At 51.8% G+C, this 15,510-nt stretch overlaps 1 protein-coding gene across 1 annotated transcript; it reads left to right on the top strand.

Moving 5' to 3' along the window:
• The first annotated feature begins 970 nt into the window (after positions 1 to 970).
• Positions 971 to 15,449, top strand: NT5C3B (5'-nucleotidase, cytosolic IIIB). Its single transcript, XM_075580303.1, is given in 11 exon segments — positions 971 to 1,624; positions 2,356 to 2,435; positions 3,440 to 3,540; positions 7,369 to 7,436; positions 7,527 to 7,573; positions 8,582 to 8,667; positions 9,183 to 9,272; positions 11,197 to 11,263; positions 11,265 to 11,370; positions 12,950 to 13,149; positions 14,541 to 15,449. Coding segments are annotated over 10 exon segments (882 nt in total). The 5' UTR covers positions 971 to 1,624; positions 2,356 to 2,429; the 3' UTR covers positions 14,652 to 15,449.
• The last annotated feature ends 61 nt before the right edge of the window (positions 15,450 to 15,510 follow it).

A 15,510-nucleotide genomic window follows, 5' to 3' on the forward strand; every position in this document is an offset into this window, starting at 1 on the left:
CAGATCTATACAGATATATATATACTAACAGATCTATACACAGATACATATATACTAACAGATCTATACACAGATGCATATATACTAACAGATCTATACACAGATGCATATATACTAACAGATCTATACAGATATATATATATATATATATATATATATATATATACTAACAGATCTATACACAGATACATATATACTAACAGATCTATACACAGATACATATATACTAACATATCTATACACAGATACATATATACTAACAGATCTATACACAGATGCATATATACTAACAGATCTATACACAGATGCATATATACTAACAGATCTATACAGATATATATATATATATATATATATATATATATACTAACAGATCTATACACAGATACATATATACTAACAGATCTATACACAGAAACATATATACTAACAGATCTATACACAGATACATATATACTACCAGATCTATACACAGATACATATATACTAACAGATCTATACCCAGATATATATATACTAACAGATCTATACACAGATGCATATATACTAACAGATCTATACAGATATATATATATATATATATATATATATATATATATATATACTAACAGATCTATACACAGATACATATATACTAACAGATCTATACACAGAAACATATATACTAACAGATCTATACACAGATACATATATACTACCAGATCTATACACAGATGCATATATACTAACAGATCTATACCCAGATATATATATATATACACACTAACAGATGCATATGTACTACCAGATCTATACACAGATGCATATATACTACCAGATCTATACACAGATGCATATATACTAACATATCTATACACAGATGCATAGGGCTGCATTAAACACGTGGGTTTAGCTGTGAATAGCTTCACATGCAGCCAGCCTGGGCAGTGCAGGGGTTAATTACAGCTCTATTACCCGGAAACAGTCATTTGCAACCTGGATGCAGCTCGCAGGGAGCTGGGGCATGCTGCTATAGGGAGAGCTGCAGCAGTGCAGGGTGCTATAGGGAGAGCTGCATCTGTGCAGGGTGCTATAGGGAGAGCTGCTGCTGTGCGGGGTGCTATAGGGAGAGCTGCATCTGTGCGGGGTGCTATAGGGAGAGCTGCAGCTGTGCATGCTGCTATAGGGAGAGCTGCTGCTGTGCGGGGTGCTATAGGGAGAGCTGCATCTGTGCAGGGTGCTATAGGGAGAGCTGCAGCTGTGCGGGGTGCTATAGGGAGAGCTGCAGCTGTGCATGCTGCTATAGGGAGAGCTGCAGCTGTGCAGGGTGCTATAGGGAGAGCTGCAGCTGTGCAGGGTGCTATAGGGAGAGCTGCAGCTGTGCGGGGTGCTATAGGGAGAGCTGCTGCTGTGCGGGGTGCTATAGGGAGAGCTGCAGCTGTGCGGGGTACTATAGGGAGAGCTGCTGCTGTGCAGGGTGCTATAGGGAGAGCTGCAGCTGTGCAGGGTGCTATAGGGAGAGCTGCAGCTGTGCGGGGTGCTATAGGGAGAGCTGCTGCTGTGCAGGGTGCTATAGGGAGAGCTGCAGCTGTGCAGGGTGCTATAGGGAGAGCTGCAGCAAGCAGTGTACAGCAAGGACACTCAGGCATGTGCATTATATACTCATTCATGTATACTCATTCATGTATACTAACAGATATATACAGCATGCATATACACTGATTGAGATATATATATATATATATATATATATATATATATATATATATATATATATATATACAGCATGCATATACACTGATACAGATATATACAACATGCATATGCACTGATTCATATATATACAGCATGCATATGCACTGATTCATATATATACAGCATGCATATGCACTGATTCATATATATACAGCATGCATATGCACTGATATATACACACAAAAAATATATATACACACACACCATTGCACACACAGTTGCATACAGCAGGGGCAGAGCATTGCACACACAGTTGCATACAGCAGGGGCAGAGCATTGCACACACAGTTGCATACAGCAGGGGCAGAGCATTGCACACACAGTTGCATACAGCAGGGGCAGAGCATTGCACACACAGTTGCATACAGCAGGGGCAGAGCATTGCACACACAGTTGCATACAGCAGGGGCAGAGCATTGCACACACAGTTGCATACAGCAGGGGCAGAGCATTGCACACACAGTTGCATACAGCAGGGGCAGAGCATTGCACACACAGTTGCATACAGCAGGGGCAGAGCATTGCACACAGTTGCAGAGCATTGCACACACAGTTGCATGAAGTTACTTGGGCTCCTGTGAAACAGCTGTGTCTTACTGTGACTTCCCCCCCACCCTGCAGGATTGGGGCCTCGCAGTGTGCGCAGAGCAGTGTGCGCAGAGCAGTGTGTGCAGAGCGGTGTGTGCAGAGCAGAGATGTCTGTGAGTAACTTCCTTCCCACGTTACAATGCACCTTTCTGTATAAGGGAAGGCAGCTGTGCAATTGTTTGTATTTTTCATTACATGCATGCTTTATTACTGATAAGTGACAATGTCTCTTCTCTCTCTCTCTCTCTCTCTCTCTCTCTCTCTCTCTCTCTCTCTCTCTCTCTCTCTCTCTCTCTCTCTCTCTCTCTCTCTCTCTCTCTCTCTCTCTCTCTCTCTCTCTCTCCTTGATTTTATATATACGGAGTGATAATGTAACTGCTGCAGTGCACCTAGGCATTTTACATTGGGCACACAAAGTCCATTCCCATGGCGTTTTTCTGTTGTGCGCAGTGAGTCTGTCCGTTCGTTGTGACGGTTTAACCCCAGGGGTTCCGTAGCTAGCTGCAGGGGCGCCTGTTAACTCTTTCAGTGCCCGCGGCTGCAGCGTCATTGCTCTTAAGGGTCAGCACTCTCTCTGTATTAGACCAGGGGGGGCTCAACTCCCGTCCTCAAGACCCCCCCTCCTCAACAGGTCAGGTTCTCAGGATATCCCTGCTTCAGCACAGGGGGCTCAATCAGTAGCTCAGGCTTTGGCTGAGCCACCTGTGCTGAAGCAAGCACTGATTGAGCCACCTGTGCTGAAGCAGGGTCTGATTGAGCCACCTGTGCTGAAGCAGGGACTGATTGAGCCACCTGTGCTGAAGCAGGGACTGATTGAGCCACCTGGGCTGAAGCAGGGTCTGATTGAGCCACCTGTGCTGAAGCAGGGTCTGATTGAGCCACTTGTGCTGAAGCAGGGACTGCTTGAGGAACCTATGCCGAAGCCAGGATACCCTTAAAACCGGCCCTGTTGGTGGCCCTTGAGGACTGGCGTTGCGCCCCTCTGTATTAGACTGCACTGTGTATAAGTAGGGGAGGGGAGGCGTTTGTAGAGATACTCTGCACCGTTGTGCAGCGCGACTTGCTCGTCCATCAGCGAGGGGGCAGCGTTGAAGGTTTTTAACCCGTTAACCCCCAGATTCCGGAGCTGAGTAAGGATACCGTGCGTATGAGGGACGCGGAAAGGGTTAAGAAGGTGATGGCGGCGATACAGCGAGGCGGGGAGGAGAAGCTGCAGGTAGGGGGTTGTGTTATTGTGTGGGGGGGGGGGTGTGTGACGTCACGGTGTCGCCCCTGCGTTGGGTCCGTCCCGCCCAGAGGTAGGGTGCAGGCTGGGACTGCCCCGCGGGGCACTCGGCTGGGTAACCTAACCCCCCGGGATCAGGTGGGCCCTCAATGGCCGCACTTGCCCAAGTGTCCCAGGGAGACCGGGGCACCCCAACATCTGGGGGAGTCTCCTGGGCCACGTGTGTGTGTGTGTGTGTGTGTGTGTGTGTGTGTGTGTGTGTGTGTTAGTGCTCTGTGTGTATGTGTATCTGAGTCAGTTTGCTCTGAGTGAGTGTATCAGTGTGTGTGTGTGTGTGTTCTGAGTGTATCAGTGTGTGTGTGTGTGTTCTGAGTGTATCAGTGTGTGTGTGTGTGTTCTGAGTGTATCAGTGTGTGTGTGTGTTCTGAGTGTATCAGTGTGTGTGTGTGTGTTCTGAGTGTATCAGTGTGTGTGTGTGTTCTGAGTGTATCAGTGTGTGTGTGTGTTCTGAGTGTATCAGTGTGTGTGTGTGTTCTGAGTGTATCAGTGTGTGTGTGTGTTCTGAGTGTATCAGTGTGTGTGTGTGTTCTGAGTGTATCAGTGTGTGTGTGTGTTCTGAGTGTATCAGTGTGTGTGTGTGTTGTGAGTGTATCAGTGTGTGTGTGTGTTCTGAGTGTATCAGTGTGTGTGTGTCAGTTGTTCTGAGTGTATCAGTGTGTGTGTGTGCTCTGAGTGTATCAGTGTGTGTGTGTCAGTTTGCTCTGAGTGTATCAGTGTGTGTGTGTCAGTTTGCTCTGAGTGTATCAGTGTGTGTGTGTCAGTTTGCTCTGAGTGTATCAGTGTGTGTGTGTCAGTTTGCTCTGAGTGTATCAGTGTGTGTGTGTCAGTTTGCTCTGAGTGTATCAGTGTGTGTGTGTCAGTTTGCTCTGAGTGTATCAGTGTGTGTGTGTCAGTTTGCTCTGAGTGTATCAGTGTGTGTGTGTCAGTTTGCTCTGAGTGTATCAGTGTGTGTGTGTCAGTTTGCTCTGAGTGTATCAGTGTGTGTGTGTCAGTTTGCTCTGAGTGTATCAGTGTGTGTGTGTCAGTTTGCTCTGAGTGTATCAGTGTGTGTGTGTCAGTTTGCTCTGAGTGTATCAGTGTGTGTGTGTCAGTTTGCTCTGAGTGTATCAGTGTGTGTGTGTCAGTTTGCTCTGAGTGTATCAGTGTGTGTGTGTCAGTTTGCTCTGAGTGTGTCAGTGTGTGTGTGTCAGTTTGCTCTGAGTGTGTCAGTGTGTGTGTGGTCAGTTTTGCTCTGAGTGTATCAGTGTGTGTGTGTCAGTTTGCTCTGAGTGTATCAGTGTGTGTGTGTCAGTTTGCTCTGAGTGTATCAGTGTGTGTGTGTCAGTTTGCTCTGAGTGTATCAGTGTGTGTGTGTCAGTTTGCTCTGAGTGTATCAGTGTGTGTGTGTCAGTTTGCTCTGAGTGTATCAGTGTGTGTGTGTCAGTTTGCTCTGAGTGTATCAGTGTGTGTGTGTCAGTTTGCTCTGAGTGTATAAGTGTGTGTGTGTCAGTTTGCTCTGAGTGTATCAGTGTGTGTGTGTGTCAGTTTGCTCTGAGTGTATCAGTGTGTGTGTTGTGTCAGTTTGCTCTGAGTGTATCAGTGTGTGTGTGTCAGTTTGCTCTGAGTGTATCAGTGTGTGTGTGCTCTGAGTGTATCAGTGTGGGTGTGTGCTCTGAGTGTATCAGTGTGTGTGTGCTCTGAGTGTATCAGTGTGTGTGTGTTCTGAGTGTATCAGTGTGTGTGTGTTCTGAGTGTATCAGTGTGTGTGTGTTCTGAGTGTATCAGTGTGTGTGTGTTCTGAGTGTATCAGTGTTGTGTGTGTGTTCTGAGTGTATCAGTGTGTGTGTGTGTGTTCTGAGTGTATCAGTGTGTGTGTGTGTGTTCTGAGTGTATCAGTGTGTGTGTGTTCTGAGTGTATCAGTGTGTGTGTGTGTGTTCTGAGTGTATCAGTGTGTGTGTGTGTTCTGAGTGTATCAGTGTGTGTGTGTTCTGAGTGTATCAGTGTGTGTGTGTGTGTGTGTGTGTGTGTGTTCTGAGTGTATCAGTGTGTGTGTGTTCTGAGTGTATCAGTGTGTGTGTGTGTCGTGTGTGTGTGTTCTGAGTGTATCAGTGTGTGTGTGTTCTGAGTATATCAGTGTGTGTGTGTGTCAGTTTGCTCTGAGTGTATCAGTGTGTGTGTGTCAGTTTGTTCTGAGTGTATCAGTGTGTGTGTCAGTTTGCTCTGAGTGTATCAGGTGTGTGTGTGCTCTGAGTGTATCAGTGTGTGTGTGTTCTGAGTGTATCAGTGTGTGTGTGTCAGTTTGCTCTGAGTGTATCAGTGTGTGTGTCAGTTTGCTCTGAGTGTATCAGTGTGTGTGTCAGTTTGCTCTGAGTATATCAGTGTGTGTGTGTCAGTTTGCTCTGAGTATATCAGTGTGTGTGTGTCAGTTTGCTCTGAGTGTATCAGTGTGTGTGTGTCAGTTTGCTCTGAGTGTATCAGTGTGTGTGTGTTTGAGTGTATCAGTGTGTGTGTGTGTTCTGAGTGTATCCGTGTGTGTGTGTGTGTTCTGAGTGTATCAGTGTGCGTGTGTGTTCTGAGTGTATCAGTGTGTGTGTGTGTTCTGAGTGTATCCGTGTGTGTGTGTTCTGAGTGTATCAGTGTGTGTGTGTTCTGAGTGTATCAGTGTGTGTGTGTCTGAGTGTATCAGTGTGTGTGTGTTCTGAGTGTATCAGTGTGTGTGTGTTCTGAGTGTATCAGTGTGTGTGTGGTGTTCTGAGTGTATCAGTGTGTGTGTGTTCTGAGTGTATCAGTGTGTGTGTGTCAGTTTGCTCTGAGTATATCAGTGTGTGTGTGTCAGTTTGCTCTGAGTGTATCAGTGTGTGTGTGTCAGTTTGCTCTGAGTGTATCAGTGTGTGTGTGTTCTGAGTGTATCAGTGTGTGTGTGTCAGTTTGCTCTGAGTGTATCAGTGTGTGTGTGTCAGTTTGCTCTGAGTGTATCAGTGTGTGTGTGTCAGTTTGCTCTGAGTGTATCAGTGTGTGTGTGTCAGTTTGCTCTGAGTGTATCAGTGTGTGTGTGTGTCTGAGTGTATCAGTGTGTGTGTGTCAGTTTGCTCTGAGTGTATCAGTGTGTGTGTGTGTTCTGAGTGTATCAGTGTGTGTGTGTCAGTTTGCTCTGAGTGTATCAGTGTGTGTGTCAGTTTGCTCTGAGTATATCAGTGTGTGTGTGTCAGTTTGCTCTGAGTATATCAGTGTGTGTGTGTCAGTTTGCTCTGAGTGTATCAGTGTGTGTGTGTCAGTTTGCTCTGAGTGTATCAGTGTGTGTGTCAGTTTGCTCTGAGTGTATCTGTGTGTGTGTTGTGAGTGTATCTGTGTGTGTGTTCTGAGTGTATCAGTGTGTGTGTGTTCTGAGTGTATCAGTGTGTGTGTGTCAGTTTGCTCTGAGTGTATCAGTGTGTGTGTGTCAGTTTGCTCTGAGTGTGTATCTGAGTTACTCCTGCTGTGTGTGTCTGTGTGCTCTGTGTTTATTAGTGTCCCTCCCAGCACTGTGTGACATGGTCACACTGTATTATCTGCCACCGAGTGTTCCCTGTTATCACACACATACGTTGTGTTCCCTGTTATCACACATACACACACACACATTGTGTTCCCTGTTATCACACATACACACACAACACACACGTTGTGTTCCTGTTATCACACACACGCGTTGTGTTACCTGTTATCACACATACACACACACACACACACACACACGTTGTGTTCCCTGTTAACAACACACACACACATTGTGTTCCAGGTCCATTTCTGACTTTGATATGACGCTCAGCAGATTCCGACATAACGGCGAGAGATGCCCCACCTGCTACAGTAAGTATTGCCCCTCTCGCTGCCCTGCTGCCGCTCCCAGGGGGGCTAACACCAGGGGCCTGTCCCTCTCACTGCGTCTTTTCCTTCCAGATATCATCGACAACAGCAAGGCCGTGAGCGAGACTGCCGGAAAAAGTGTGTTGCGCGCGCCGCCTGTCCTCGGACACTTGCCCCTGGGGCGCCGAAGTTAGGGCAATTCTAACATGGCGTGAATGTCCCATTACAACATATAATGTCCCCATATAACTCCTAAAGTAAGAAACCCTGAGAGGTTCCGGAAATCCAGCTCCCCCCATCTCCCGAAACCGTCCGAAAGCCACGAGAACATGGGAAATTAGCGTGGTATCCATCGACCGGTATTACATGTGAACGAAGGCCGACGTGGTCCTCGAATTATACGTTGGGTCGATGTCGTCGTCTCCACGGGTTTGTAGGAACGTGAGGGAGCTTTCCAATCTATCAACTCCCGTACGGTTGCCAGCGAAGTGTTGGGGTTCTTGGCACTTGAAGGGGGTTTATCTACAAGCCACACGTGTCCTGGTGTCTCCATGCCCAATAGATGGGTGCCCAAACCGGGAATCGTGGGTGAGGCTGGTTTGTAGACCTGGAGAGGAGAAGGCCTGGCATATATTCCAAATAAGCCCACTTAGTCCAAGTACTCTTGAAGTACTTGTGTGTATTTTTTTTGTCCAGTTGCGTCATGGCCAACACCCAGTACTCCACTCGCTCCGGGTTTTTGGGAAGTCGCCAGAATGAGAAGTGTGGTGGATGTTCTGGTCAATGAGCCGATTGCCGGTTCATATAGGACGTTCTTGGAGGATCCGTGACCGTTCTTGGCACATCCGGAACGTTCTTGGAGGATTCAGGACGTTCTTCAGCATATCTGGGACGTTCTTGGAGGATCCAGGACGTTCTTGGCACATCCGGAAACGTTCTTGGAGGATCCAGGACGTTCTTAGCATATCTGGGACGTTCTTGGAGGATCTAGGACATTCTTGGCACATCCGGAAACGTTCTTGGAGGATCAGACGTTCTAGCATATCTGGGATGTTCTTGGAGGATCCAGGACGTTCTTGGCATCCAGGACGTTCAGTAGAAGTGTTTGTTTTATTTTTTTAACTTATCTCCGTCTGGTCCTTTTCTAGCTAAAAGACCTTTTTAACATCTACTACCCACTGGAGATCGACCCGAACCGGAGCAGCGAGGAGAAAATACCCCTAATGGTCGAATGGTGAGTCCTAACGGCGCGCCATTGTATTGACATGGGGTGCGGCGCCTGCCTCTCGCGGGATTAGGGGGGCGGCGCCTGCCTCTCGCGGGATTAGGGGGGCGGCGCCTGCCTCTCGCGGGATTAGGGGGGCGGCGCCTGCCTCTCGCGGGATTGAAATGGCCTTTTCTATTCAAAATGCTGTCGACGTTCGGAAAAAACCACTCTCTTCTTGCGAGATTATTTCCCCCCCCCCCCCCCGAGGGCCGTCTAACCCAAAGGGGCGGGCAACTCCAGTCCTCAAGGGCCACCAACAGGTCAGGTTTTCAGGATATCACTGCTTCAGCACAGGTGGCTCAGTCGAAGCCACTGATTGAGCCACCTGTGCTGAAGCAGGGACTGATTGAGCCAATCTGATTGGTGGAAAAGAGGACCGCGTGGCCGCGGGACGTGGACTTTTGCTTCTGAGCAGTAAGTGTGGGTACCTCGTGTGACCTCTCGTGTGACCTCTCGTGTGCCCTCTCGTGTGACCTCCCCAGGTGGAGCAAAGCACACGCCCTGCTCTGTGAGCAGAAGATCCACAAGCAGAAGATCGCGCAGGTGGTGAAGGACTCGCGGGTGATGCTCAGGTACCGGACCGCGTCTGCCTGACGCACGGCGCCCTCCCCCCCCTCCCACCACATTCACGCGCCTCGCTCCATCTCTGCGTTCACTGTTTCCCCCTCTCTGTTTCGCTCGCGCTCTCTTCCCCTCACTCTCTCCCTCCCCCAACCCTCACTCCCTCCACAACCTCTCCCCCCTCATCCTCACTCTCTCCCCCCCCCCCATCCTCACTCTCTCCCCCCCATCCTCACTCTCTCCCCCCCCACCCTCACTCTCTCCCTCCCCCCCTCACTCTCTCCCTCCCCCCACCCTCACTCTCTCCCCCCACCCTCACTCTCTCCCCCCCACCCTCACTCTCTCCCCCCCACCCTCACTCTCTCCCCCCCCCCCCCACCCTCCCACTCTCTCCTCCCCCCCACCCTCACTCTCTCCCTCCGCCCCCACCCTCACTCTCTCCCTCCCCCCCCCACCCTCACTCTCTCCCTCCCCCCACCCTCACTCTCTCCCTCCCCCCCACCCTCACTCTCTCCCTCCCCCCCACCCTCACTCTCTCCCCCCCCACCCTCACTCTCTCCCCCCCCACCCTCACTCTCTCCCTCCCCCCCCACCCTCACTCTCTCCCTCCCCCCCACCCTCACTCTCTCCCTCCCCCCACCCCCACCCTCACTCTCTCCCTCCCCCCACCCCCACCCTCACTCTCTCCCTCCCCCCACCCCCACCCTCACTCTCTCCCTCCCCCCCCCCCACCCTCACTCTCTCCCTCCCCCCCACCCTCACTCTCTCCCTCCCCCCACCCCCACCCTCACTCTCTCCCTCCCCCCACCCCCACCCTCACTCTCTCCCTCCCCCCACCCTCACTCTCTCCCTCCCCCCACCCTCACTCTCTCCCTCCCCCCACCCTCACTCTCTCCCTCCCCCCACCATCACTCTCTCCCTCCCCCCACCCCCACCCTCACTCTCTCCCTCCCCCCACCCCCACCCTCACTCTCCCCCCCCCCACCCTCACTCTCTCCCTCCCCCCCACCCTCACTCTCTCCCTCCCCCCCACCCTCACTCTCTCCCTCCCCCCCACCCTCACTCTCTCCCTCCCCCCCACCCTCACTCTCTCCCTCCCCCCCCACCCTCACTCTCTCCCTCCCCCCCCACCCTCACTCTCTCCCTCCCCCCACCCTCACTCTCTCCCTCCCCCCACCCTCACTCTCTCCCTCCCCCACCCCCACTCTCTCCCTCCCCCCACCTCCACCCTCACTCTCTCCCCCACCCCCACCCTCACTCTCTCCCTCCACCCCCACCCTCACTCTCTCCCTCCCCCCACCCTCACTCTCTCCCTCCCCCCACCCTCACTCTCTCCATCCCCCCACCCTCACTCTCTCCCACCCCCACCCTCACTCTCTCCCACCCCCACCCTCACTCTCTCCCACCCCCACCCTCACTCTCTCCCTCCCCCCACCCTCACTCTCTCCCTCCCCCACCCTCACTCTCTCCCTCCCCCACCCTCACTCTCTCCCTCCCCCCCACCCCCACCCTCACTCTCTCCCCACCCCCACCCTCACTCCCTCCCTCCCCCCACCCTCACTCTCTCCCTCCCCCCACCCCCACCCTCACTCTCTCCCTCCCCACCCTTCCCCTCACTCTCTCCCTCCCCCCCACCCTCACTCTCTCCCTCCCCCCACCCTCACTCTCTCCCTCCCCACCCTTCCCCTCACTCTCTCCCTCCCCACCCTTCCCCTCACTCTCTCCCTCCCCCCCACCCTCACTCTTTCCCCACCCTCACTCTTTCCCTCCCCCCCCCACCCTCACTCTTTCCCTCCCCCCCCACCCTCACTCTTTCCCTCCCCCCACCCCCACCCTCACTCTTTCCCTCCTCCCCCCCCCACCCTCACTCACCTCTCCTCCCCCCCACCATCCCTCACTCTCTCCTCCCCCCATCACTCTCCCCCCTCCCCTCAGAGAGGGGTACGAGATGTTTTTCGGCGATCTTCACCGCAATGAGGTCCCCCTCTTCATCTTCTCGGCCGGGAATCGGGAATATCCTGGAGGAGATTATCCAGCAGGCGGGGGTCTTCCACCCGAACATCAAGGTGGTCTCCAACTACATGGACTTCGATGAAAATGTGAGCGGGGGTCTGCATTAGGAAGGGGGAGGGGTACGTGTCCCTGATGCCTGTGTATTAGGAGCGGGTGAGAGGTACGTGTCCCTCATGCCTGTGTATTAGGAGGAGGGGGTGAGAGGTACGTATCCCTGATGTCTGTGTATTAGGAGTGGGTGAGAGGTACGTGTCCCTGATGCCTGTGTATTAGGAGTGGGTGAGAGGTACGTGTCCCTGATGCCTGTGTATTAGGAGGGGGTGAGAGGTACGTGTCCCTGATGCCTGTGTATTAGGAGAGGGTGAGAGGTACGTGTCCCTGATGTCTGTGTATTAGGAGGGGTGAGAGGTACGTGTCCCTGATGCTGTGTATTAGGCGGGGGTGAGCGGTACGTGACCCTGATGTCTGTGTATTAGGAGGGGGTGAGAGGTACGTGTCCCTGATGCCTGTGTATTAGGAGGGGGTGAGAGGTACGTGTCCCTGATGCCTGTGTATTAGGAGGGGGTGAGAGGTACGTGTCCCTGATGCCTGTGTATTAGGAGGGGGTGAGAGGTACGTGTCCCTGATGCCTGTGTATTATGAGGGGGTGAGAGGTACGTGTCCCTGATGCCTGTGTATTAGGAGGGGGTGATAGGTACGTGACCCTGATGTCTGTGTATTAGGAGGGGGTGAGAGGTACGTGTCCCTGATCTCTGTGTATTAGGAGGGGGTGAGAGGTACGTGTCCCTGATGTCTGTGTATTAGGAGGGGGTGAGAGGTACGTGTCCCTGATGCCTGTGTATTAGGAGGGGGTGAGAGGTACGTGTCCCTGATGTCTGTGTATTAGGAGGGGGGTGAGAGGTACGTGTCCCTGATGCCTGTGTATTAGGAGGGGGTGAGAGCTACGTGTCCCTGATGTCTGTGTATTAGGAGGGGGTGAGAGGTACGTGTCCCTGATGCCTGTGTATTAGGAGGGGGTGAGAGGTGCGTGTCCCTGATGTCTGTGTATTAGGAGGGGGTGAGAGGTACGTGTCCCTGATGCCTGTGTATTAGGAGGGGGTGAGAGCTACGTGTCCCTGATGTCTGTGTATTATGAGGGGGTGAGAGGTACGTGTCCCTGATGCCTGTGTATTAGGAGGGGGTGAGAGGTACGTGTCCCTGATGCCTGTGTATTAGGAGGGGGTGAGAGGTGCGTGTCCCTGATGTCTGTGTATTAGGAGGGGGCGAGAGGTACGTGTCCCTGATGTCTGTGTATTAGGAGGGGGTGAGAGGTACGTGTCCCTGATCTCTGTGTATTAGGAGGGGGTGAGAGGTACGTGTGCCTGATGTCTGTGTATTAGGAGGGGGTGAGAGGTGCGTGTCCCTGATGCCTGTGTATTAGGAGGGGGTGAGAGGTGCGTGTCCCTGATGCCTGTGTATTAGGAGGGGGTGAGAGGTGCGTGTCCCTGATGTCTGTGTATTATGAGGGGGTGAGAGGTACGTGTCCCTGATGCCTGTGTATTATGAGGGGGTGAGAGGGAAGTGTCCCTGATGTCTGTGTATTAGGAGGGGGTGAGAGGTGTGTGTCCCTGATGCCTGTGTATTAGGGGGGGGGAGGGGAGAGGTGCATGCATTAACCCTTTGCACCCTCTCTTAGGGGATCTTCACCGGTTCAAGGGGGACTTGATCCACACCTACAACAAGAACAACGCGGTGCTGAGGGACTCCGGCTACTTCCAGCAGATCCGCCAGCGCAGTAACGTCCTCCTCCTCGGGGACACCCTGGGCGACCTCACCATGGCCGACGGTGTGGCCGACGTGGAGAACATTCTCCGGATCGGGTTCCTCAATGACAAGGTGCGGGGCCCACCATTAAAAGGGCAATGCCACATAGGAAGTCCCACCCCGCCCCCAGAACGATATATTGACGACATTTTTTTTTTTAGAGATGGGTCCAATCCCTCCGCTAGTTCGCCAACCAATAAACCCCCAATAACGTGGAAACGGCTTCACGTCGTCGTCTTCCTTTAAACAAACGTCACCGTGCCTAACGCAAAGATTCGGCTGTTTTTGTTTTTTTTTGGAAATGAAGAATTATTTGATTTTGTTATCGGGGGGTGGGGGGTGGGGGGCTTCTGAATGGGGAAGGGGGCTGTTTGTCAATCTAGTGTTTTCTGTCCCCTTATCCCACCCTGTCCTTAGCAGAGAAACGATAAGGGGAGAGAGGGGGGCTTTGCCAGTGCAAACTCTTGTTGAACACACCGTGACACCAGGGAGTCAAAACACAGATTTAACCCCTTAACCATGTCACTGCCATTAGTACACTTTGCCCCTAGGAGAGACTGACCCCTTAAACATGCCACTGCCATTAGTACACTTTGCCCTAGGAGGGACTGACCCCTTAACCATGTCACTGCCATTAGTACACTTTGCCCCTAGGAGAGACTGACCCCTTAACCATGTCACTGCCATTAGCACACTTTGCCCCTAGGAGAGACTGACCCCTTAACCATGTCACTGCCATTAGCACACTTTGCCCCTAGGAGGGACTGACCCCTTAACCATGTCACTGCCATTAGTACACGTTGCCCCTAGGAGAGACTGACCCCTTAACCATGTCACTCCCATTAGTACACTTTGCCCCTAGGAGGGACTGACCCCTTAACCATGTCACTCCCATTAGTACACTTTGCCCCTAGGAGGGACTGACCCCTTAACCATGTCACTCCGATTAGTACACTTTGCCCCTAGGAGGGACTGATCCCTTAACCATGTCACTCCCATTAGTACACTTTGCCCCTAGGAGAGACTGACCCCTTAACCATGTCACTGCCATTAGCACACTTTGCCCCTAGGAGGGACTGACCCCTTAACCATGTCACTGCCATTAGTACACGTTGCCCCTAGGAGAGACTGACCCCTTAACCATGTCACTCCCATTAGTACACTTTGCCCCTAGGAGGGACTGACCCCTTAACCATGTCACTCCCATTAGTACACTTTGCCCCTAGGAGGGACTGATCCCTTAACCATGTCACTCCCATTAGTACACTTTGCCCCTAGGAGAGACTGGCCCCTTAACCCTGTCACATTTTTTGATGTGTATCTCAACTAATCCTCCTTCCCATCTCCCGGGTTTGCCCCTACCAACTCACTGCCAAGCCACTGGGAGGTTTGTTGTTGAGGAGGAGCCTGGCACTGCCGCTGCCCCGGCTGACTCTCCGGCGGTTCCCCCCCTTCCCCTGCAGGTGGAGGAGCAGCAAGAACTCTTCCTGCAGTCGTACGACATCGTGTTGCTGAGAGACGAGACGTTGGACGTCGCCAACGGGGTCCTCCGGTACATCTTGGCGAAGAACTGAACCCAGCCTCCGCCGCCCCCCCCCCCCCTCCCAAATAACTCTACCTCCCAGTAACACTCCGTCCTGGCGCACAACGCAGGTATTCCCTCCGCTGTACCCTATCCGGGGACATAATAGGGCTATTAGGGAGATTTGAAGGCCATTGGCCAAAAGACCTTTTAAAAACTGTGTGTAAGGTTATCCGTATAAGCCGGTGGCCGGGGATAGATCAATATGGCCGCCGGCAGCTTATTATACTGGTGATTCTCTGGGATCGTGTGCGCGTGTACACGCCCTTGCGACATAAGATCCTGTAGAGAAATCGGCCGTAGAACAAGCTGCCGGCGGCCATGTTTTTCTATCCCGGTTCATTTGAAGCTTTCCGTTTACATTGAATATATATATATAAATATAAATAACGGAGTCCGTCCTAATGAAACACACATTCCTATACAGGGGACACCGTCACCCTACAAACTTCGTGCAGCGCCAAGAGGATAATCCTGTTTTTATTCCCGATAATTCACCCTTTTCTGCGCAATCCATGACCGGACTCTCGGGTCCCAGTATTATTTAATACTTCACGGTATTCTTTTAACCATTTGTAGGTAGTTAGTTTTTATTATGATGTTTTTACCTCTGCTAGCGCTGGGCAGTCACCTGAACGTGTCCTTATTAAACCCCCTCTCATTGGTTTATTGTTAACTCGTAGGAGGATCGTGGGGGAGGTACCCACCTGTCCGAGTCCTGTGCCCGCTTCCTGAGCGAGCTCTTATGCTTGCTTTATTTTCAGCTATTAAAAAGAAAGTTTGTCACTTATCCTGGTGTGTTTGGGTGATTAGATGATCCAGGGAATTAATCCCAACCAACCGTCCTTTCA

The sequence above is a fragment of the Ascaphus truei genome, chromosome 23, assembly GCF_040206685.1.
Source record: "Ascaphus truei isolate aAscTru1 chromosome 23, aAscTru1.hap1, whole genome shotgun sequence".
NCBI lineage: Eukaryota > Metazoa > Chordata > Amphibia > Anura > Ascaphidae > Ascaphus > Ascaphus truei.